At 37.5% G+C, this 25,571-nt stretch overlaps 1 protein-coding gene across 1 annotated transcript in view; it reads right to left on the reverse strand.

The window, feature by feature from the left end:
* Positions 1-383: 383 nt before the first annotated feature.
* Positions 384-25,571, reverse strand: part of STPG2 (sperm tail PG-rich repeat containing 2) — a 217,617-nt gene continuing 192,429 nt past the window's right edge. Inside the window, exons 13-14 of the mRNA XM_058193117.1 lie at positions 2,123-2,274; positions 384-417 (exon numbers count right to left, since the gene is read on the reverse strand). Coding sequence (XP_058049100.1) covers positions 384-417; positions 2,123-2,274 — 186 coding nt within the window. The remainder of the gene's footprint in view (positions 418-2,122; positions 2,275-25,571) is intronic.

Consider the following 25,571-nt stretch of genomic DNA (forward strand, 5'->3'; position numbering starts at 1 on the left):
CCACCTGACATTCTTTTTTGTTTTAATATGATTTAATGTGGTATTCTGCCCAATCTAAACAGAGTTAAGTGGCCTTATAAATTTAATAAATAAATAAAAATATCTATTTGAAACTACAATATGTATACACTTGAAGAATAAATTTTAAAGGCAATATTGCCTTTACGTTTCTTTATTAATTCTTGAAGATACACAAGAATACATATCAGGAATGTAGGAAAAATTAATATGGTAGCATTTGTTATCAAGAAAAGTTTGGAAACAAAAAAAAGTATCTTCTCAGAATAGATATTGTATTTCTGAAGAGTGCAAGTCGGTGTTTTGTTCTTGAGCAGTTGATGCAAGAAAATCATGGTTTTCTTTACAACAGAAGTAGAATAGTATCACTTATTATCAGATATGGAAGTTTCAATTTGCCTGTAAAGAGACAGAACAAAAAGTTATGCACATTTAACATGGTTTTCTGCAGTGACTTTTTCTGGATGAGAATGAGCATTTTATTCCTTCTTCTTTGTTATTGTATTTACATATCTCAAATAAAAGCCCAGCCTCAGTTAAATATTTTAAAAACTGTATGAAGATACTTTTTGACACTGATCTTCAAAATCATATTTTCCTTTTCCATACAAGTCTCAGAATCTTTGTTTTAAGTAATTACAAAGCAAAATTATTATGCTGCTCTCACATTAGTAAATTGTATTTTCTTGTGTTGTAAGCCACTGAAAAGCTATTCCTCCATTTATTTAAAGTTTTTTTAAAAATGCCTTCAAGTCCATCTTGACTCCTGAAGACCACAGGACTTCATAAGCTACCCCCCACACACACACACACCATTACTAGAGAGAGCAGGGTGCTATCCGGAGTATCACATTTTCTGCTCCATCATTAGCAAGTACCTTCCTTACCCACACAGAACAATACAGATAGACCTCAACTTACAACCATTTCTTTCTTCTTCTTATGCCATATTCATCATCAGACATTGGCGATCATTTTGGCAATCCTATTTTTATCAACAGTCGCATGAAAAAGTGCTGTTGAGTTTGTCCAAACCAATCCCTTAGATTCTGAAGCCATGATGTTCTTCTGCTTAGACCTTGCTTGCCTTCAATCTTTTCTTGGAGGATTAAGTGAAGTATGCCGTATTTTTCTGGGTGTCGCATCACATGTCCAAAATACTTTAACTTTCACTTTTTGATGGTTTTGATGATTTCCCTTGGCTTTCCCAGGCAGCTTTATCACCTCCTCCTTTCTGATTTTGTCAACCCAACTAATACGTAACATTTGTAACTCTTTAAAGTTACAATGACACTGAAAACAATGACTTATGACTGGTCCTCATATTTACAACTGATGCAACATCTCCACAGTCATGTGATTAAAATTTGGACGCTTGGCAACTGGCATGGCTTTGCAACATTGCAGCATCACAACAACTGCATGATTCAATTAACAAGTGCAGTGATTCATTAACAACTGTGGCAAAAAAAAATTGTAAAATTGGGCATGACTCTCTTAACAACTGGCTTGCTTAAAAACAGAAATTCTGGTCTCAATTGTGGACATACATCGAGAACCACCAATAGTGATGACACTTGTGGGGTTGAAGAAAATGGCAGCATTGGGGAAAAAATGAGGCAGATATATTGAAGCTCCCTCATAGAATAAAATGTCTCAAGATAGTCTTAGCTAAATCAATAAACAAAGTGTCAAGAGTTCTGAGTAACGCACCTATTGAAAGCAGAACTCTGAGGCAAGTAGATTCCGCATAGAATATGTTTATTAGATATATCATATTGGCACAGCCGGTAAAACCCAACTCTAAAGGTTCCAGTGGTTTTCACCTAATCAAAAGAGTAAAACTCCCCCCTCCCAAGTGTCACCAGTCACATTGTCCAATGAATATACTAGCTGGCAGGCTCCTCCCCTCCTTCACCAGCCACCTGTTACAATGACCTTGGTTCCCACAGGAAAACTTTTTGTTTTGACTGTTAGTTGGGCTATCTACTTCCCCCTCCCTTTCCTTTCTCAGGCTTCGTGGCAACTATCAGGCAGCACAAGATGGCTTCAGCCAGGTTCGCTTCATAGTCGACACAAAGAAGCAGAAGGCTGCAATACTCACTTTTTTGAGTTCTGTTGATCAGATGTACAAAAGAGGTCTTCTCTGCCTTTTGCAGTTTTAAAAATAGAACTTCTCACTCGAATCATAACTGGATTATTTAATGTAACATTGTATGTTTTCTTCAAGACAGTGTCTCTTAAAAGTGGACTGAGCTGTGGAAAATTAAAAACAAACATGGACTGTACTATAGATACATTTTGCAAATTATCAATATGGTAAAGTATAGGAATATACTATAGGAATATATAGGCTTGGGGGAAAATATTTTTTGTAAAAGAAAGTTAACCTTATACATAAAAGTTTTCTAAGAATCTTCTAGAATGCAGGAAAAACAGAATCATTTTTAAATTAATAACCTGTTTGACAATAGGATACAGTAATTTTAGTGAATACATAAGATTATTGTGGGACTAAGCCTCTTGGGAGTTAATTGGTATATACCCATAACAACAAGTCCGTTATTTATTTATTTTTGCCTGAACACACTATTATTAGAACCCTGTAGGCTTCCAGTAAGCACTCTTCCAAAGAAATGTGAATTTATATGAGCTATTTAGCTTCACATTTTTAATGAATTGGCAGCAAAATAATTTAAGCATAATGAAAATGAGTAGCCAAAGTACCACTTCATATATATTTTTCTTGCAAGGATATAATATTTGTAAATAGAGTATGTCCTCATAAACATAAAATATAATGAGTATACATTTTTGACAAAAGAATGTTGGTTGCCCATCATCTCCTGGTTTAAAAATCCAAAATATACATGAATGAAAGATACCCACAATTATCTTCTCTACTAAATGGTTTCTCCATTTGTTTGAATGGAGAAACATCAGAAAGCCACATAGAATCAGAGTCTTGTTAGGCCTAAAGTCAGTGCATAACTATCTTCCACATAACTCAGTGAGTTAATTTAATTTAATTTAATTTAATTTAATTTAATTTAATTTAATTTATAGTTTAAAGTTGTCTCACAGTCTGTAACTTTTATGGAAACGTTCAGTCAATTCTGATATTCCTGATATTGCTTATACAAATGACTGGAAAATACTCACACATATCCCAGCATGTGGTTTAGTATTAGGTATTGGTCACACTGGGTTTCACATTGGCTTCTTCTAGTATTCCAAGAAAATTCAGCTCTCTTAGTATTTATTTATTTAGTACAAATTGAAGGTTGGGGAATGAGAGCAATTTGTGGAGCAAGGGCTTCCCATCAGGTTCCCACCACCGAAATGCCACAGCTCAGGGGTGAAATCCAGCAGGTTCTGGAGAACCGGTAGCGGAAATTTTGAGTAGTTCAGAGAACCGGCAAATACCACCTCTGGCTGGTCCCAGAGTGGGGTGGGAATGCAGATTTTGCAATATCCTTCCCTCAGGAATGGGGATTTTGCAATATCTTTCCCGTGTCACACCCACCAAGCCACGCCCACAGAACCAGTAGTAAAAAAAATGAATTTCACCACTGCCACACCTCTCCAAATCATCAATGGAGCAGATTAATTTCAGCACCATTTGGCATTTATTTGGAGATTTAAAGGTGAAAGGAAAGTGGAAGGATTTACCCTCACTCAAAAACCCCCACTCCTATTTAAAAACTAAAAAGACCATTAAAAATGTATGTAGCTTCAGGAAACTTGGATGGGTTTTAAGGATAAGGATGGCTTTTCTTAGATGCTTTCTACTCCCATTCTCAGTGTTAATCCCTTCACATCCCAAAAAGAGTAACTTCCAATGATGTCACTATGTCACCTATAGCCTTCTGCAGCTCTCTGCAAAGTCAGAAGACCACACTATGGTCGCTGATTTATCAAATGTAACATAAAATATAATATATTCTGCTTTAGTGACATATTCAAAAAGAGCCAAATGAACTGAAATTAAAAGAAAAAAGTATGGCTTGTAGGTTATGGAGGTCCACAGAGAGACATCTAAGAGTCTGACCGTCATCTAATACCCACTAAAACCATTTTTAAAATACAAAAATGGACTAAAATATTTTAATTATGATTATTATGTCCTTCTGACCTGTCAATCATATCCCGGTGACTTATGTGAACCCTATGGTCACCTCAGAACATTTGCCATAGAAGGCATATTTTGTATCAAAATATGAAGATCAATCTGTTATAAAGGAAGTTAATTAAGCAATAAAAAAATTAAAAGCTTGTTCTACTTTTTAAGAATGAAAGCACAGAGCTACAGTATGCTTCTCTGAAGGACAGAGCATAGGTGCAAAAACAATTGCCTTGATGTTACGCATAAGCCGAATGTTAGACAGAAATGCACTGAATAATTGTCCATATCTGTGTAAAACTAATGGCAGCTATTCTCCTCTATAAAAGAGTAACACTCAGGATAAAATCATGTTGTCGAATATGCACACAACAAAACCATAGAGAGCCAATAAACAAAAAATTTGTGCATTAGAAAAATCAACAATGAATCAAAGGTTCTCAAAATTAGTGTTTTACATAAATTAGAGAGTACGGCCTATAGCTATATATTCAGAGTGAAAAACTGACTTAGAATTGCAAATTGGAACAAAAAACTATAAATAAGGAGAAAAATGCAAAGGAATTTCATTAGGATATTTCCTGTAACCATTATTATTGTTGTTCCTGTTATTTCCAGCTACTGTTGTGGCTCCAGCCCCCCCGCCTCCCGGGCCTGGCCCCCTGCCAGAGAGTGACTCAGAGAGTGAGGGGGAAGGGCCGTCAGGGCTCCCTTCTGCAGGGCCGGCTTCCCTGGCTCAGTTCCAGGAGCCAGAGGCAGGCCAGGTGGAAGGGGTGACGAGGCCTCTGTCTCCTGTATCTCCCCCTGCCCAGGAAATGCCTCCAGACCCAGCTGAGAACAATCAGTCCTGGTTAGATCCCAGGTTTCATAGACAAGAGAGGCGGGAACAACAGAAGCAGGGGTGGGGCAGGCCTAGAAAGTGCTGAGTCATGGAGCCACACTCCACAGGGTATAAAAGCAGGAGGGGCTGCTATACTGCTTTGTAACAAACAAATCAAACTGCCTAGAGAGAACTTGAGCTGAAGTGCTGTTTATTCCTGACTTCCTGGTTGACACGCCGGCATCAAGAAAGATAACAAAAAAACCTTGGCAGACACTCGCTGGGTTGCTGCCGGAGCTGATAGCTGCCGTGGACTCAATTGCTGGCTAATTGAGTCATTTCTTGTGCCTCCCAGACTGGGGGGGGGGGGACAGAACAGCTACATTCAAGGTGGCCAACAATAAATATAAGCTGAAACTTAATAAAAAATTCTGATTTCTGGAAAAAACAACAACTTTAGGGCGGATCTAATATATATTTGTTCTACTTACTTGACTGAAGGGGTGCATAGGATGCAGGATTAATACTTACATAACTAGTGCTGTAGTAGTTGCTACCTATTTGCCTTTATGAAATTTCTTCAAGAATAATCAGAATTGTTCACAATTGTTTGAGGGAAACCATAGGATAGTCCAAGGGAGGAAAAATATATATATTTAAAGTACTGAATGAGTGTCACTAGCATCTAGAGCAGGGGTATCAAACTCGAGGCCTGCAGGCCAGATCTGCGGGGCCACCGTGGATACAGTGAAGGACCAGCCTGCAGTGCCTCTGCCAGCGAAAACAGGTTCCCAATCTCAGTTTTTGCTGGCAGAGGGTTGCAGGAGATTGTCCCAGCCAAAAAAGAGGTTGGGAGCCCGTTTTCGCTGGCAGAGCACTCAGGCCACCACAGGTGTCCCTGACACGAATGATGTCAAGCTGGCCATGCCCATCCTGGTCCCTCAAGGTCAAGCACAACCCTGATGCGGCCCTCAATGAAATTGAGTTGACTGATCTAGAGGAAAATGGCTTCAAAAATGGCATTGTCTCTTATCAGATCATGTGTTTTTTTGAAGAGCAGTGTTGCTATGCCAACACTGGGATGACACTCAAGCTGACTGAAGCTATATATCCTTGGTGTGGATGCTTCCTATTCTAATATAGCTCTGAAACTACATATTTCTCACAGGAGAGATTTTCAGATTACTCTGTTGGATTAGCAGGAAAGGACACATGCCACAAGTCTTTTCTCAAAGGAAGGCGCATTCAGTTATACCTTTCCATTTGTGAATTTTTTTTCCAGATTTTCCATATAAAGTTCCAGGCTATAATCCTAAAAACGCTTTTGGACCTTGAAGTTTTTTCTAAAACCCCTGCCCTATAAACAAGTGATTCAGACCTCCTCCAAAATCTCACTTTTGATTCAAGTTTAAGTCCAGTAGCTTTCAAATTTATTTTGAAGGGAACCAGCCCTTGGCACAACAAGAGTTTCACACTTGTCATAACTTATCAGAAGTAATTATTGATTAAAACAAAAACATTTTGCATACTAGTTTATATAAAAGCACATTAAAAAGTCCAGTGAAACCTCAAATTGCCCCTCATGCGCTAAATCCCACCCAAATATTTAAATTATTTGCTATATGATGCTGTATGATTTATTCATTATTTTGTGGAAGTTTGATGCTGATATGGGGAAAAAAATGAACGTATTGGCCTTGAGCTTTAAATAGAATATATTTGAGAGCCAGTATTCTCAAATTAATGAGTTCATACAAAGCATCATCTCATGAAACAGCAGGGGTCCTGAAATTTACTTTTTCATACGCACACAAACTCTCTTTAGATAAAGGTTATTAGTTAATTAATAAGCTTACTATGGCATAATGGTAACACATACAATGGATTCTGCAGTGACACCAAGATCCTTTTGTCGGTACAATATTCTACATTCCTATTAAATTGCAGCCAATCAAAAAGCAGTTCATAAAAATTCAAAAGGATGCAAGATGTAGCCTTTCTGAGAGTATAGCCTTCGGCTATGCAATTCTGCTGGCTGCAAAAAGATAAAACGGTTTGGCATTTAAATTTAAAATTGTTTAATTTTTTTTCATTGAGCATTGTTTAAAATAGAAGGCAAAAAAAGTGCATACATATTAATGTTTCTTTTGGCCATGCTCTACTTCATTTTCCTACGTATACATAAATCTATTCTTCTACTAATATACAAATATCCACAGGGTTTGTTTGGTTTTTGGGAGATGAACTTAAGACTGAATTGGCCTTCAAAAATCAAATTATCTCCAGCCCTCCCCTCCAGACCTATTATTTTGTCCCAATGCCTCATCAGCTTTATGAAATAAAATAAACTGCCTTGGATAAAGGTCTAAACTGCAGAAAAAATAATTGCTACCAACTTGCCTTCCATTGAGGACCTGTATACTGCACGAATCAAGAAGAGGGCCGTGAAAATATTTGCAGATCCCTCGCATCCTGGACATAAACTGTTTCAACTCCTACCCTCAAAACGACACTATAGAGCACTGCACACCAGAACAACTAGACACAAGAACAGTTTTTTCCCGAAGGCCATCACTCTGCTAAACAAATAATTCCCTCAACACTGTCAGACTATTTACTGAATCTGCACTACTATTAATCGTTTCATAGTTCCCATCGCCAATCTCTTTCCACTTATGACTGTAACTTTGTTGCTGGCAATCCTTATGATTTATATTGATATATTGACCATCATTTGTGTTGTAAATGTTGTACCTTGATGAAGGTATCTTTTCTTTTATGTACACTGAGAGCATATGCACCAAGACAAATTCCTTGTGTGTCCAATCACACTTGGCCAATAAAAAAATTCTATTCTATTCTATTCTATTACTCATATTTGCAACCATACTAGTAATTGCAGAAATAGGCTTTTAAGGTCTCTCAAACATAGGTTGCTGATATCTTATTATTATTGGAAAGACAAACTCTTTAATTTGACTTGCAGAAGAATGTAGATTGAAGCTGAATATATTGGTTCAGTCAGGAGCCTCATTCATACCCCTTCTGTCATGTAAACAAAATAAGATTTTACATATTTGTTCATCTTCAGAGTTTAATTACAAGCAATTGAGAATATGATGAAAAGGGTGGGTAATAACTATCTCAATAAATAAACGAATGGCACTTGGATGGTGCACACATCCTGCACAAACATATAAGTGAAAATCTGACATTTCTAAAATATTTTGATCCCTTCTGTTTCGTCTGTTGCAATGTATCGGTGCCGGGAGGACACACGGGCTTTTACTTGCTTGAAATGCCACTTTCTTTATAGGTTGAGCTTGGTTACAGATATTCTAGGAATCTATACATTCCGCAGCAGAAATTGCATGGTGCTTTTTGTCCCTTTCGTTTCTTTCATGATAGGGCAGACTGGCTAGGACCGTGATGGCAAACCTATGACACGCGTGCCATGGGTGGCACATGGAGCCATATCTGTGGGCACGCGAGCGTTGCCCTAGCTCAGCTCCAGCGTGCATAAGCACATCAGCCAGATGATTTTCTAGCCTTCCAGGCCCACCAGAAGTCGGGAAATGTGCCATTTCTGGCCTCCGGAGGGCCTCCAGGGGGGTGGGGAAGGCTGTTTTTGTCCTCCCCAGGCTCCAAGAAAGCCTCTGCAGCCTGGGGGAGGTGAAAAATGGGCCTACCGAGCCCACTGTGCCATTGCGTGCCAAAAGCGGGGGGAGTGTGGGGGGGTCATGCGCGCTTGCGTGGGGGGTGGGGCACACTGAATTATGGGTGTGGGCATCGCGCACGCGCAACCCCCACACTCCCCCCGCTTTTGGCACGTGATGTCAAAAAGGTTAGTCATCACTGGGCTAGGACAACAGAAACTTGAAAGTCTGATTGTGCTATACCTCCTCCTCCTTCTTATATTTCAGTGAATTGGGGACATGTCTGTTTGAACCTCTTCTCAATGTTATCTGGACATTTTGGTCTTTTAAAAATGTTTCACCTCCTGCTACCTCGGAATCAGAGGCCGCATATCTCTGCAAAGATCATCTTATTTACTCTCTCCATCCATATCTAGGGTGGTATAGTGACAATGGTGTCGGATAAGGTCTTGGGTGCCCCAGTTTCCTCTTACCCATGAAAACTCATGGTATGTTGAGAAGGTAACTACAAAGGTAACAGTAGCTACAAAAATTCCTGGATGAGATACCAGTAGATTATTAGATTAGGTCCAGTAGATTATCTGGACCTTTTACAACTAGGTTTCAGGCTCAGATATGGACACATATGGCATTTGTCTTGCTTTTAGAGCAAGATGGAAATAGTGCATCCATCCCAAGTCTTCTTGACCCCTCGACAGCTTTCAATACTATTGACCACCGAATTCTTTCGACTTGGCTTCAGACCTAGGGTTGAGGGTGCATGGTTTTGTGCTGGTTCATCTCCTTCCTCCGAGTCCAATCAATGTTTGATAGGAAGTGAAAGCTATGTAGTTTTTATTTATTAATTTTTTTGTCACAACAGTATATATAAGCATAAGCATGAAATAACTATACGATATATAACCATAAATATAATCATAAGTATGTAATAACTATATGAAAGTGGATACAATCAAAGGGAACATTAGCACAGGAACGGTAGGCACATTGGTGCTCTTATGCACGCCCCTTACAGATCTCTTAGGAATGGGGTGAGGTCAATAGTAGATCGTTTTTGGTTAAAGCTTTGGGGATTTGGGGAAGAGACAACAGAGTCTGGTAGTGCATTCCAGGCATTAACAACTCTGTTACTAAAGTCATATTTTCTGCAATCAAGATTGGAGCGGTTCACATTAAGCTTAAATCTATTGTGTGCTTGTGTATTGTTGTGATTGAAGCTGAAGTAGTCTTCAACAGGAAGGACATTGTAACAGATAATTCTATGAGTTAAACTCAGGTCAGGTCGAAGGTGGCGGAGTTCTAAATTTTCTAAACCCAGGATTTCAAGTCTGGTGGCATAAAATATTTTGTTGTAATCAGAGGAGTGGAGAACTCTTCTTGTACAATATTTCTGGACACGCTCAATTGTATTAATGTCCGAAATGAGATATGGGTTCCAGACAGGCGAGCTGCATTCAAGAATTGGTCTAGCAAATGTTTTATATGCTCTGGTTAGTAGCATAGTGTTTCTGGAGAACAAGCTACGTAAGATTAAGTTTACAACTCTTAAAGCCTTTTTTGCGATGTAGTTGCAGTGAGCTTTGGCACTTAGATCATTGGATATGAAAACTCCAAGGTCTTTAAAGGGGTGGGGGTCATCTACAAGGTAATGTCCATCGAGCTTGTATTTAGTTTTCAGATTCTTTTTTCCAATGTGTAAGACAGAGCATTTGCTGGTTGAGATTTGAACTATTCCTTTCCATATCAGGTGTTTTCACATCCTGAAAACACCGACCCAGACCTAGTCCTAAAGTACTTTCTGAATTCGCTTATCTCTTTTCAAATTCTTCCCAGTTCTGGAAAATGGATCCCATATTTTGCCAGGAATCATCATGGAAACAAATCCCACGATCAAACAATCATCCAAATCGTTCCCGTTGGCATCCTCTCTGTAGCTGACTGTTCATTTTCAATATTGCTCTTTCTCTTCAATGACTATTCTGAAACATATCTTCCAACAGGAATGAATAAATAAACATAACTTGGCCCTCCCAGGTCCTTCAGGTTTCTACCCAGAACTTTATGGTTTCTTGCATTATTATTTTTTTAAAAAAAACCTGCACTGTGCTATTTTTAAATGTATTAAAACTTTTATAGACCATAGGTTTGTTTAACCAGAGAAATTACAGGAAATAAGTTGCGATTCTCTCCTATTGCATGATGAATAGGAATGATTTGCACAGAATATTAAATGATTGCTTGATGCCTCTGTTGTAGCATACAATATAGCAATAAGCACTATATGAATTCAAAATGCAATTCATAAGCCTCAACTGTTTCCTGAAATGAAATGATTGCCTGAATGCTTCTGTAGTGTTTCCATGGTCTATGACCACCTTCAGGAGCAGAGTGGAATACTGTTATTATATTACATGCATTTCAATAGGCTCAGTCAATGTATTTAGAAGCAGATAAAATAATATTCTCTCCCAAATATTATACACAACTATGGTTCAATTTTACTGATCATACAGTATGTGAGCTATGTACAACATGAGAGACAATTTAAAGGTTGAATGAACTGAGCTGATAAGTATCTACAAATTGTCAGCAATTCTTGAAATGGAAAAAAAAACCTACATTAATTCCATCATTTACTTTTTCTTTTATGCTTGTCATTTTATCACCGGTTACTGACTCTGGGATATAGATTCAGATAATGACAAATTTCTTTAATAGTGAAGAAGCAATCTTTCCCATCAGCATATATAGCATCAAGAGAATAGCAGAGAAACAATTAGCACTTTTAATTTGATTTTTTCAATTATATTTTCAGCACTTTTGAAAGCAAAACCCAACTGAAAATGAAGTACAGCACTTGAAATTCTACTGTTTATGGAGCTGAGAGAATTAAAACAGCCTCAGAGAAAGTATTAACTAAAAGTATTCACACCTTAGATGGCATACTGAACTTGGAATTACATGGTAGGGGTTTTTCCCCCCCTTCTTTTTAAATTATCCTGGCTCTGCCTCTGAAATCCAAAATAAGTCCAAATTTAATTGGAAACTGTATTTCAGAAGCAGAAGGATTATGAAGACTCAGACAGACTGAATCTAGAGCTGAGAGTTCAGAACATATGCCACCCAAATATTACAATTCCAAGTAAGCCATAGAAAATAGTAGACAGCAAACATTTAAGTTAACTGCTGTCCAGTTTATATCCTACTCTTTAATCCCATCTTATAGTCATAGTCATAGTCATAGGCTGCATTCATAACTGTCATGCCCGCTCTGTTCAGTTATGGCTCACATATGGCCTGAACAGAAGAACAATGAAGAACAGAAGAAAAACAGAAGAACAGAATAGCGCAGGAACAATGGAATAGCTTGCCTTCAGAAGTTTGGGGTGCTCCATCACTGGAGGCATTCAAAAAAAGACTGGACAACCATTTGTCTGAAATGGTATAGGGGCTCCTGACTGAGCAGGGAGTGAGGTCAGAAACCTCCAACGTCCTTTCCAACTCTATTATCCTATGTTCTAATCAGCAACTCCATGTGTGGTATTTAAATTAGGGATGATAATGATGATCAGATTTTTATCCCACCTTTACATTTGGTCAACTCAAGGTGGTGAACATACCTAATTATTGCAGTCTCCTATTTTCCCCAATGATTTATCAGCAGAAGGGATTGCAGTCCATTAATATTGAGACAACTGAATAAGAATCTACATAGCCCTGGCCTGGAGACTCAAGTGACAACAGGAAGCCAATCCTGTGAATGAATGAATCCTGTGAACATAATGAAAAGCTCTCAAATATGATATATATTTACAATCTGATCGATTTCTTTCTGACAAAGATGACTGCTTATCATCTAGAAAAGAGTTAATACATTCAAGTTTAATTGATAATATTAATAAGATTAAGGACAATATTTTATGGCTGTTATATGTTCAATGTATTAAGAAGGTGTTTTCCAATCCTAGAAATTTAAAAATTTAATGGAGGTTCAATTGGTAGCTTATTGATTTTGGAATCTGTATTAAGCATTATAGCGACACCTCAGTACTCGACTGCTTCAAAATTTGTTGAATTTGGTACTCAATGAATTTTGATATGAAAATGTTGTCCTGGTATTCATCATTTGTTTGGCACTTGACACACTGTGATAGAAAAATGGGAACCACTGTGGAGAATGGACAGGAAGTCAGCCATGTTGGGAAGGTTGTCATAAAAGGAGAAGGGAGATGGCTGCAGAGGACAGACAGGAATGCTGGGAAGATCCTTGACATAGGTAAAGGAACAGACATGAAGTCCTTCCTAGCTGGAACAAAGGATCACATGGTAAGTCATGTGACATGTTTGGCAGTCGTTGTTTTTAGTATCGCATCTACTGGAACCAATTAACCAATTAACAATGAGTACCAAGATACCACTGTATTTTATGATATTGGGCTTTATCTTGTTGTTTCAATGCTTTAGTATTACAAATGGTTTAACTCTGCTTGGTTATCCAATAAACTGAACTTAATTAATAAAAATACAGAAAGCCTTATAATATTAACATCTTTGTAAATCTGATTTTGTCTTGCAATATACCAGAAAAGCATATTTGAATTTGTCAAGGGAAGTCTTTTTACTAGTGACATTCATTACTAATTGTCTAAGAGGGCAAAATGAAGCTTGTTGTTTCTGTGGCTTTCATATTAAAGCAACTATTAGCTATCAGCCAAAAGTGAGGTGACTCATAAGTACAACGCTTGTGAAACCATATATCAGTGAGAAAGTTTTATAGCTTTAAGGTTGCTTGCAAATCAATTCCTTGGAGTGGGGCAGCCATTAGTAGCTTTTAAGACTGCCGAGAGCTGTGTCATTCACTGTTGTTTTGACACATTAATGCATTAATGGTATGCATAAGGCTGACATAACTTGTCTGAAATGCTATTATTGTAATTATTTGACATCTTTGACTGGACAGCAAAATTAAGAATGGTAACAAAGGAATGTGTAAATATTAAGACATCTTTTGAGCATTCATTTGTTACCAATAGCACATAATCAAGAAGATTTTTAAAAAATCTTTGATATCAATATGGTATGTAAGAAATCTTGTCAAAGGAAATAATCATGGAACAAGGGGAGAATTGCATGAAAATGATGATATGTATACCCATCTAATCTTGTTTCAATAGAATATGCTTGAAAAGCCACAATGTAGTGAAGAATATCAGATTTTATGGTCTACTAAGTTCCTTAACAATTACGAAGCTAGATTCCTGATTACCTATTATGAAAAAGTCCATTATAAATTGAAACTAATAATAAGAGTGGCAGATTTTGTATAATTTTTCATGCTATAACAGAGTTCCCCACTGGAATTTAACCTAGGATAATTATAACCAAATATAATCTTTGAAAGTATAGCAATTAAGGTTTGCCAGTGGCTATGAAATCAAATGAGAATCATTCCTACTTATATTCCTCTTTTTTTTTCATTTAAGCAAAACTGGAATGCGACCTATTAACTGAGTTCTTCTGCGATCCCTTGAAATGAATGAAGAAAAATGGGGAATGCCAGAAGTCTGAATATGATTGGAGAAAGAATAATATCCTTGAGCAGAGAATATGGACACAGTCTAATTGTTCGCTCTCTTTTATATTAATTAAAAGGAACTACCCCCAAAGAACTCTTCGTACATGCAACTGCAAAATTAACAGCTAGGCAACAAACCCTCAGGAGCAATGCTTCTCCCCACAAGGAAAAATGTCCCAGTCTTGAAATGTCCATATTTCTGTAAGTATAACCTGATACTTTGTGCTTTGCACAGTAGCATCTACTTGTTTTTTGCATTATGCTTTTTTGCATTATGCTTTTTGTATTATTCTCCCAATCAGTTCTCTAAGATTTATTTTCATTGCACAGGCTAAAAGCATTGCATACTACCAAAGTTACTAAGTGCTTTGCAATCTTCATGTTTTGAATTTTAAAATTACCTTTGTCCTCTCTTATTAATTAGACACCCATAGACTCTATTAATCATATAAACCAGGGGTCTCCAACCTTGGTCCCTTTAAGACTTGTGGACTTCAACTCCCAAAGTCCCAAAGCTTTGCTGGCTGAGGGACTTTGGAAGTTGAAGTCCACAAGTCTTAAAGTGACCAAGATTGGAGACCCCTGATATAAACCAGTCCAATCATACCTGACTTTGAAGGCTTTACAGGCCATGGAGTTGCTTATAGTCTCATGCTCAACCTAGATAACTTAGGCAAGACCTGGCCTAATTTCCTTATTGGGAACAAACGATCCATCTTATGGGAAACTCTTGATTTGTGCCCTGACTTCTGTCTGTGGAAACTGTGTCCTCAGACTTCAAATGAGTCAATGATCTGTCTATAATACTGAGACCATTGGACTGTGCCCAATGATATTTCTGTCTGCTGCTTTGGACTTCGGTTTAAAGAAACCTCTCCTAAGTTTTCAAGAGACTTGGGAATGCTCAAAACTGCATGTGATTGCTCAAAGACCCTGCCCACCATTGATTGTGATATTATGGTAAAGGTAACGCCTTTGTAAATGAATTTCTTTGTACATGTGTATATCTGGTCTAGGGCATCAGAAATGAGAATTGGAATCTGATGTTCAGTTTCCCATCCTTCAAAATAATCTAATCCCTTTCCCCATAGTCATTCTAGACAGCGATATGGATGGCGGGTAAATACAACTGAAAATAATAATAAAATAAAATAAGTCTCCCTTTGTTCCATCAGTACTTTGATTTCCACTTGTCCTCTAATTTAGACTTTTTCAACCCATGAGGGACACTGAGGGAACCCAGCCCACCTTATTATCCTTTACCATTTTAATCACATATCCACTCCTCTGCTATTAAAACTTCATCTTCTCAAAAGCAATCCATATCATCCAGGGATGCACTTGACAAAACCCGCAAAACAGTCAGCAAACCGACTAGCTAAAACATTCAATAATTCCCAGTCTCAGCTTCTGGTGGCTCCGCTCTCTGCGAAGGACGCCCTAAGGGCGCCCGCGCTGGGATTCTGTAAAAGCCGGCGAAATCAACGGCTGAAAGTACCTTCCCCGGTAAGGAGAAGGGAAAGAGCAGAAGAGGGAAGGGTAGAGCTCTCTCTAGAGGCCCCGTTTGGGGAACTCGAAAGGGAAAGTTCCCTGGAATTCCTTCTGCAAAGCTCCAGCCCCAGTGTGTTTCTGCTTTAAGCAGACAGAGAAGAGAGCGACCACTTCTGCTTCAATTGATTGTTATGGATATTTATAAGCAGACGGAATAAAACACAGGAGATCAGTCATTTAAATTGCAAGTATTAAATCTGACTTCTATTTTTTCTTTTAAAAAAATAATATTTTTTTTTCTCTCATCTACAATCAACACAATGAAATAAAATGGCGTTTACTTGTTGAGAAAGTGAAACTGAATGGAGATTTTATCTTATTGTACTGGACTGTGGATTGTTGGATTATTTTAGTTTGTTTAAGTATTTCATAAGGGGATTTTCAGCAAGAACTTTGCCATGAAGGTTTTTTCAGAAGAATGGATTCGTGACTTTATACAGGATTATACAGAAAGAATGTATTTAATTATTCAACAATATGAATTGGGAAAAAAATGGAGGCGTTTTGGATGAGAGTTTGGAGGAAATTAACCAAAGTAATCAGGACTTGGAATATGGAATGGATGTAAAGAAGCCTTTTTTAAAAAGTTTGGATGAAATGAAGTTGTGCTACAGGAGGCTGTCTCCCGAAATGGAAAAATTTACAGGGTTAATGCTTTCCAAGAGTTCTCTTTTCGGATTGAGGGAATATACGGCAGTAACTCGTGGATTCTTGGACATAAGGAACTATTAGGAAATATTGTGACTGACTTTTCAAAAGGAGTAATGAAGGAAAGACAGAGACTAATGCATCAAAAATGGCAAGAGACAAAAGTATCATTTTTGAAAGAATTTTTTTTTTTTGAAATATTAACAGAAAAAGATTTTAGCCTTTCTGAAAGACAATACGTAAGGAAGATTTGGAAGAAATGGGTTGATTATATGTTTTATAACCATCATAAAAGACTAGATATTTGGATTTATACTGGATTTTGACGAGGAAGGACTAAAGTTGAACAGATATTGTAATTTCCCTGTATTGAAATTCTATAATCTGTTGTATTGAATTTTAAATAGAATATTCTCGAAAGATCTTATGTAAGAAAGACTTGGGGAAAATTATATGGTTATAGAAGTTATAAGGAGATATTCTCTGATTTGGATTTGATTTTTATGCTTTATCTGGTTTTAAATATTTTAGGATTAATTTGTTCTACTGATCTATATATTTTATTACTGTTTATTGTTAATTTTTTGAAGGATTTTGGTTATGTAAGGAGGAAGTCAGAGCTAGAGAGGGAGAATTGGTATAATAGTTTTGGGAAAAAATTTTTTAGCATATGGTTGTTTTATTTTAACTATACCTTGTGTTTGTTCCGGGAAGCCAGGGGGAGGGGTTTGTGAAGGAGAGGGTTGGGGGAAAGGGAAATTTTTTTTGTAAAACTTTTTGAATAAAAAAAAAAGAAAAGAAAAAAAAAATAATAATAATTCCCAGTCTCAATCCATTGTTCAAGAAAAAAATACTGATCAAAATGTTTATTCTGATATTGGAAAATATATATGAAAAGACCTCATATTTATATTTAATGAAGACCATCTTTTTTATTTGCAAAAAAGATCACCTTTGGTTTTGTCTTAGGAGATACTGATTCATGAGTTATTCTTCATTCAAGGTCATGCGTTAGTTCTTACCAAAATGATCCAAAGGCAGCATTTTAGTAGAACTTCAAATACATTGCCATTTCTCAACTACATAACTTCAATAACTACAGATTTTGGAATGCATTTTTAAAAGAAAAGAGTATTGCCATTGTTGGACACATGTCTTATGTAAAACTTCCGAGATTTTGATAACTGTGCTAACTTCCTCCCGGATGTATATTAACTCAGTTGATATATTTCTTTACACAGATGAAAAAGAAATATGCTGCACTAATCAGCTGATATTGATTATAGAATGTAGATGGAAGTGTGATTAACATGCAATTGAAGATAGATCAAAGCTACTCTTGACTTGGATTTTGTTCAGGGTTTTCGATTGTAAATATGAATATAATACTTGCTTGAAATTTACTTCACTATCTCAAGGTCCAGTTCTCAGAAAGTGGAAAGAATGGAGATGCCTAAGCTCTTGACCTTAAAGCACAACCATTGTTAGGATCAAAGTCAAATTCTTTTAAGAATGACACAGACTAGCAATGGAGAGCACTGAAATGGAATTACTTTCTTTTAAGAGTCTGAGTGGGAAAATTTCTTAATATTACACAAAAAGATTTAATCACAAATGACTCACAAAGGAACTGTACTGTTGAAATCAGTGGAACAAAGCCAGTTTAAATGGACTTTTAATTGTTCCCACTCTAAAAATTTAGCCCATTTAGTAGGAAAAAGGTAATCCCAAGCATTTTCGCTGATACCAGATAGGACGTTTAAAGAACACATATAACCAAATTTTATATGAGTAGTCTTACCTATTTTCTACGCCTATAGCACAATTAAAAGTTTATCAATATTTTTCAGAATTAATAAAATTGTAACGTATAAATGGAAACAATGAAATGAGCCAAAATTTATCAGAGCTGCTTCACAATACAGCGAAGTGACTACAGCATGTAGATTTAAGATAATAAATATGTACAGGGGCTATAGTCATTTATTTGATTCTGGTACTTCATTCTCTGGAAGATAGCAGTTTATTGACATTTTTGTCGAACCTAAGTACAAATAGCATATGTAACAGTGCTTTATTACTATATTTGTATATCTAGATAAATTTAATTACCAGCAGGAACTCTGGTATCTATATCCAGGATTTCAGAAACACATTTCCCACTGATCTATAATTGTCTGCTCTGATTGGTAATAACAATCCAAGGTCACAAGATATATTACCCAAATCTTACATGCTCCAAAGCATGTTCTATCATTTACTTATGTTCCTTCCATTTCATATGATTTCAAAAAGTTTAGACTGAGGGCAAAGAGTTTCTTTAAATTAAGCAAGTCTGCAGTCTGGATTGAGAACTACCACCCTTGAGACCACTTTGTGTGTCACCTTGAGTTTCAGAGAAGACTGGTAAAATATAAATGTCAACAAGCAGGTACATGATTAGGGGGGGAAATAACGGTTTAATTGTTTACCAAGTAATCCTGAATTATCTGGCAGATCAGTAATTGATAGGAATGTAGTTTCTATTATGTATAATTGGGGATTTTGTAATTTGAAACATAAAATGACATACTCTAGAACTAAAATTTAATTATCACTTTATTTCTACAGTGGTTCCAAATCTGTTTTTTATAGTGTTATTGGCCTGATTAACTTATGGAAATTATCCTGTGAAATTCTAGACATAGTTGTTTTCTGCTTGCCTTACGTTCATATTTAACTTCTTTTCTTACTCGATGAAAATCCATCAACATGAACAGTGGAATTAGCTTATTGATTATGAAAAAGTGTGGGGGAACTATGATGCAGACAGATATGCCATCTCCTACCCAGGGGTGAAATGCTCCCGGTTCGGACCGGATCACCCGATCCGGTAGTGATGGCAGCAGGTGGTTCGGAGAACCAGTAGCACAAATCCCTCCCCACTCCTGCCCATGTCCAGCTGAGCTGCGCAATCATAAGATGGTTTTTTTTTTTACTTTTAAAACTATTTTTTCTTCCCTGAAGAGGTTGTAAAAAATGCTTTTAAAAGGTTCTGACGATCAGGCAACTCAGCTGAGATCATCAGAAACCTTTAAAAGCATTTTTTCTACAACCTCATCGGCTGAAGAAGTTGTCGGGAAAAATGTTTTTAAAAGTAAAAAAAAAAGTTGGCCACACCCACCCAGTCACATTACCTCCCCCCCCCCAAGCCACGACCACAGTAGTAACAAATTTTACATTTCACCACTGCTCCTACCTGATCATTGGAAGCATCTCTTTGCCCAGTCTCCCAAGGTCTTTCCCCCACATCAGTACAGTTAGTGAAGATCTAACTAAACGGAAGAGATTTTCTGCCAGAGATTTCGCCATTTAAGGATTGAAGTGCCTGGTGCTAATCATTTGAGATCCTTTCGTTTCAGAGCAGGTGACATTTACTAGAACAGTTCAAGCAAATTATTGAATCCTAAAGCTCATTGGACAAATACAGTGTGACATAACTTAAAACTGATAAAATGCAAACCTGAAATTTGAAAAAAAATTATAGATGTTATCTGGCAAACAAATACCTCGCTACCAAAATAAAAGGCAGCCCTATATTTTCCTTATATACTTATTTTAGGCTGTAGTTATTTAACATAAAAAATTACCTAATACTGGTTTCCCCCAATATCCTGTTAGCCTCTTCTTTCCATTATGATTCATCTGCCAGCAATATTCACTTGCTCAAGTTCTTCTTTGGAAAGAAGTTGAAAGACTGAATATGCTATTCACCCAGCCACTATTTCTGAAAGTAGAGAGGCCCATACAAGCAACAAAGGAAGACTTTAGTATTCAACTGAGACATGTAGGAAATTGTCCTTTAAGCATTCTTTCTGGGCTCCCTCTATGTTTTCATTTCCACTTACTCTCTATTACAGTTTCAAAAAAAAAGAAAAAAAGAATGACATCGTTGTTCCAGAAAAGGAATTAATCTGAGAGAAACATACATTGACTTGTTTGCCAATCAAAAGTAGGTACTGTATATCACATTGTAGCATTTGTAGCATTTTGTCTATGCCAGCGTTTAGCTCAACAATAACACAGAATGCATCATCTCATGAAGGAGAGCTCACATCAAAAGCTCATCTTTAGATTTTCTTCACTTTCAAACTGCATCATCTGCAATGATAATTAGTTTAATTATTTCCTAATCGTGTCACGTGGAAACTAGGATCCGCTTGGGTTTCAGGTGCATTCCCATAGGAAACATAGTGTTACGATTTTTATTACATGCCCTGAATATGTATGAAGAATAATGTCCCTTTGGAAATTAGGTAATTTAAGTCATATTGCTGCATACCAATTTATTTTACTGTAGTTCTGTTTTATAAAAATGATAGCACTTTGGCAGCAATTATTATTTATAATTATAGTTATTGTAAGATACCTTTAAGGCTTTTTTTTTTCAGAGAACAGCACATTTCATGCTCCAGAAGATTTGTCAGACACAAACAAATTGCTACAATTGAGTTTTAGCATTTAACATGGTTAAATGTACGCGGCCAAATATATTTTTTCTCCAATGCATGGAAAAATGTCCATGAACTTTCTCGTACACATTGAAAGACTCATCCAAATACTTAAATAGGATCCAGAAAAAAATCCTATTGCTGGACAGATATACGCAGTCCAATATTAATCATTTATTTATGAACATAAATGGCGCATGCAAAATTGAGGGGATAAATGATAAGTATATTGTCGAGCCCAGCTCCGGCTCGACACATGACGCTATAGGGATACAGATCATGGGAGCAGCCCCTAATCAAAGATCCAAAGGGATGACATATCAAGGACTTGTTTGAGGGCTGCAGGGATCTGCGTTTGGCAAGCACGAGAAAGGAATTAGCACACTGGCGGCCAGGATAGAGGGAGATAAGGGCTGGGCATTAGGAAGAGCTGCTTGAGTTCCGGGATTGAGGCTGTCAGACGAGGAGGGAGAGAGCGGCCGGGCGTCCAATCAACAGAGCAGTTTAGCCATGGGGCGGGGCATGAGCAGCACGGAATGTTTAAAAGGGGCTGAGAGGCAGAAGCTCTCAGCGTTGACTTTATACAGAGAGACCTCGACTTTTACTGAGACCCGGTTTGTAGCAGACCCAATAAACGAATTCACTATCAGAAAGAAAACCAAGTTGGCTTGTTTCTTCTCACAGCGTCTGACACAACTGTGGCTGAGCTAGCCGAGATATACGCTATCATTCCTGCTTTAAAAATAAGCTCTAAAAAAATATACAGGTATTTGAACATATTGAATATTAACCATACTGTAAATTGTTACATTAATGGGAAGCAGTATATAAGTCTTCTATTGCTATTAATTTACCTGAGAATGAATACTATTGAATTAAGTATTCACTTGTTGTCTATAGGGCTGTGATAGTGAGAATAAACTTAATACAGTAGTCCTTGACTTAAAACCATTCGTTTAGTGACCATTTGAAGTCATTGAAAAACGTGACTTATGATGTTTTTCACACTTACGACTGTTACAGCATCCCCATGGTATTGTGATCAAAATTTGGACACTTGGCAACTGGCATGGTTGCAATGCCCCAGGGTTATGTGATCACTTTTAGTGACCTTCTGACAAACAAAGTGAATGAGGTAGCCAAATTCACTTAACAACCACATTAGTAATTTAACAACTGCAGTGATTCACTTAACAGTGGTAAGAAAGCTGCAAAAATGCAGCAAAACTCATTTAACAACTTTCTTGCTTGGCAATGGAAATTTTGGGCTCAATTGTGATAATAGGTTTAGAAATTTTAATAAATCTATGAATGTAATGCAGAAAGAAAACATTCCCGCAGAACTCTATAATGCACTTAATTTGTGAAAGGGCTAAATAGACCAGCTGCCAAGGAAGCAATAAATTATCTTTGGACTCGGCCTTCCATCAATTTCATATTTCATAGTAGCAAAGAATGTTTCCTGCTAGAAATGCAGTGAAGGACCGGCACGCAGTGCCTCTGCCTATGAAAACGGAACTCAGGAGGACTGCGCACAGCTCTTCCAGGCTCCATTTTCAGCCAGGATGGCCTTCTACAGCCCTCTGCCAGCAAAAACGGAGTTCACCAGGGGGGGCATGTGCAACCACCCACCCCCCGAGCTCCATTTTCACTAGCAGAGGGCTGCAGGAGGCAGTCCTGGCCAAAAATGGGGGCCCGGGGGGCCACACATGGCCCCAAGCAGGGGTGAAATCCAGCAGGTTCTCACAGGTTCTGGAGAACTGGCAGTGGAAATTTTGAGTAGTTTGGAGAACCGGCAAATACCATCTCTGGCTGGCCCGAGAGTGGGGTGGGAATGAGGATTTTGCAATATTCTTCCCCTGGAGTGGGGTGGGAATGGAGATTTTGCAGCATCCTTCCCCTGCCACGCCCACCAAGCCATGCCCACAGAATGGGTAGGGAAAAATTTTAGATTTCACCCCTGGCCCCAAGCTCTGTTTTCGCTGGCAGAGGGCCCTCAATGAAATTGAGTTTGACACCCCTGCACTAGATCATCCTGGACACTAGATCATCCTCTACATAAAAGTTATGCTTCTCTTTTTTCATTTTGTAGCCGAAATATGGTAGGATTGTTACATGCAGAACACATATTAACATAGCATGTACCGATTGTTCATACCACAGGAATTCTGGCATTTGCAGTTTTGACAGATCAGAGGATAAGTTATGAAATATAATAGACCCCAAAAATGATGGGCAAACCTATCAACTTTCTCTCCCCAAGAGATAACATGACCAGAGTTGATCATCAGTAGCAAGAGCTCATCTCATTTTATACTGGAAAAGTGGCCTAGTATTAAGGTTTGTCATTCCAATACAATACAACTAATGACAGTGCGAGATAATACCCTATGGTCCTTTTAAATGAAGAACTGGCTCCCAGGATTAGCTCATTAATCCTGAATGATAGATTGTAATTTAATCATAAAACATAAAGGAGCATAGGAAGCCAAGCATCTATTGTCTCAATTGTCTTCATTACTCTGCTTTAGATTTAATGTGGCACCCTAAGGCTTTGAAAATCAAAACAATGCAAAAAAAAAAAAAAGCCATAGCATATCATTATTTAAAGAAATACTCTCAAACATTTGAAAATTTAATTAAAGCCAATGTACTGCTAATTAAAATTTCATCTATGCTTTTACTACACTATGTTATAAACTGTTATCAAAAAAACAGTCAGATTATGAATATTCTAAACTAATACAAGTATATTAGGAATTTCATGTATTGACCATATGATATACGCAGTGTATCATTGGAGGACATCTCATTTTGTATGTCAGGCTGATTATCACTTGCAATAATTAAAAGAAAAGTATAAAGCTATAGAGTTTGGGATACATAAAATCTGTAAAACAAAGTCACATAAAAAGCGATATGAACTTCTTTCTCTAAATTTACAGTCTATTTCAGTGATGGCTAACCTTTTCCAGACCAAGTGTCCAAAGCACGAACACACGTGCCTCCGAATGTGCATGCGCACTCCCAAACCCTCAAAATGCAATGCATGCATGTGTCCCTCCTCCCACATGTGCGTGTGCAGCCCCCCACACACACCCACGCATGCACTTGGCCCCACTACCCAGCACATGCGCGGCAGAGATCCGATGACAGCTGGCTGGGGGGAGGTACGCATGCGCAGCAGAGCTAAACTGGGGCGACGGCTCGCATGTCCATAGACAGGGTGCTGCGTGCCACCTGTGACACGCATGCCATAGGTTCACCATCATGAGTCTATTCTTTCTCTCAAGTTTATGCTATGTAAAAATGGAACGCACACAGGCATACACACATGGACACACAAATATATGTGTACTGTATGTGCATATCTGTATGTAAATATTATTTTAAAAGTTCCAATGAACAGCAGACATGCATGGGAGTCAGCTGTAGATTACCTGCCTCACTCTCTGTTCTCTGGTCATTAAATGCCAATCATGACATATTTGGACATATTTGTTGCTTAGTGAATTAGGCCTTCAAACTAATCTGATTCTAAATATCAACAGAGCACTGGTATTGGCAATCCCTGCTACTTGTCCTCAGCAGACCCATATATTTTAACTTCTTTTACAAATTGCAATATAAACCATACCATTTGCCCTGGTCATCTGCTGTCAAGTATGGCAGATTTTAGTACTACTACAGCACAGCTCTGTGGCACAAAGCAAAATGTTTTGAAATTATGAAAGATGGATAAATGAGGGGGGAAAGAGACAATAATTTTTAGGGCTGTGCTGTACCTTGCATTTGATTTTTTTTTGGGGGGGGGGGGGGGCTTCATCTAATTTGAAGCAGTGTTATTCAAAAACTAATTTCATGTGACCTACATTTTACATTAAGCAAAAGTTTAGTAGCAAAGCATTTAACACTTGTGCTCTTTTGTAAAGGATCATTTCTCCAAGGAATCCATACTAAATCCATTGCCTTCTCATTTTGATCCATCCATCCTTCAGTCTGAAATAACTCAAGGCAACATTACAGCAATGATTTATGTAACAGTAAATACATAAAAATAGAGATATGCATTCATAACGTATGTCTCCAAAGCTGGAAGTGGTTAATTTACAATGGTTTCAGAGCAATCCAATCTATAACGAATCTGACATCTGGAAATATAGAACTGTGGGAACTGGAAGAATACTTGGTTTATATGACTAAGTGAAGAAACTGTTTGTTACTGATTCCTGTGTTATCAAAAACAAAACAAGAGAAGTAAGCATATAGAATTAAATATAGGTTATAGGTACCAGGTTAGTTGATCAGAACGGGACATAACAAATATATCTTCTCCCAGTTTAAAGTAGTTTATGTCAGGAAAAAAAAAGAGGGAAAGGGAAAATCAGGGCAAGCAGCTCAGTTCAACCACTTCCAGACCCCAAGGAAAGCAAGCAATTCTAGTACAAATCGGCTACCCTGAAAATAGATTTGATTTTGAGGAGGGGGAAGAAGAAGAGAGGATTAATGTAATATGAAAGGAAAGCTGTACTTTCCCCTGACATTTGCAAATTTGCAACGTTACAGAGGAATCAGATTTGCTTGACCCAACTTGCCATATATTCATGGATATTATAAAAAGCAGAGCATTTAAATTGTTCCAGAGCTTTGATGTCAAATACTGGACTGGTTATGTTATGGTATTGCATTA

The sequence above is a fragment of the Ahaetulla prasina genome, chromosome 8 (assembly GCF_028640845.1).
Source record: "Ahaetulla prasina isolate Xishuangbanna chromosome 8, ASM2864084v1, whole genome shotgun sequence".
NCBI classification, from domain to species: Eukaryota; Metazoa; Chordata; class Lepidosauria; order Squamata; family Colubridae; genus Ahaetulla; species Ahaetulla prasina.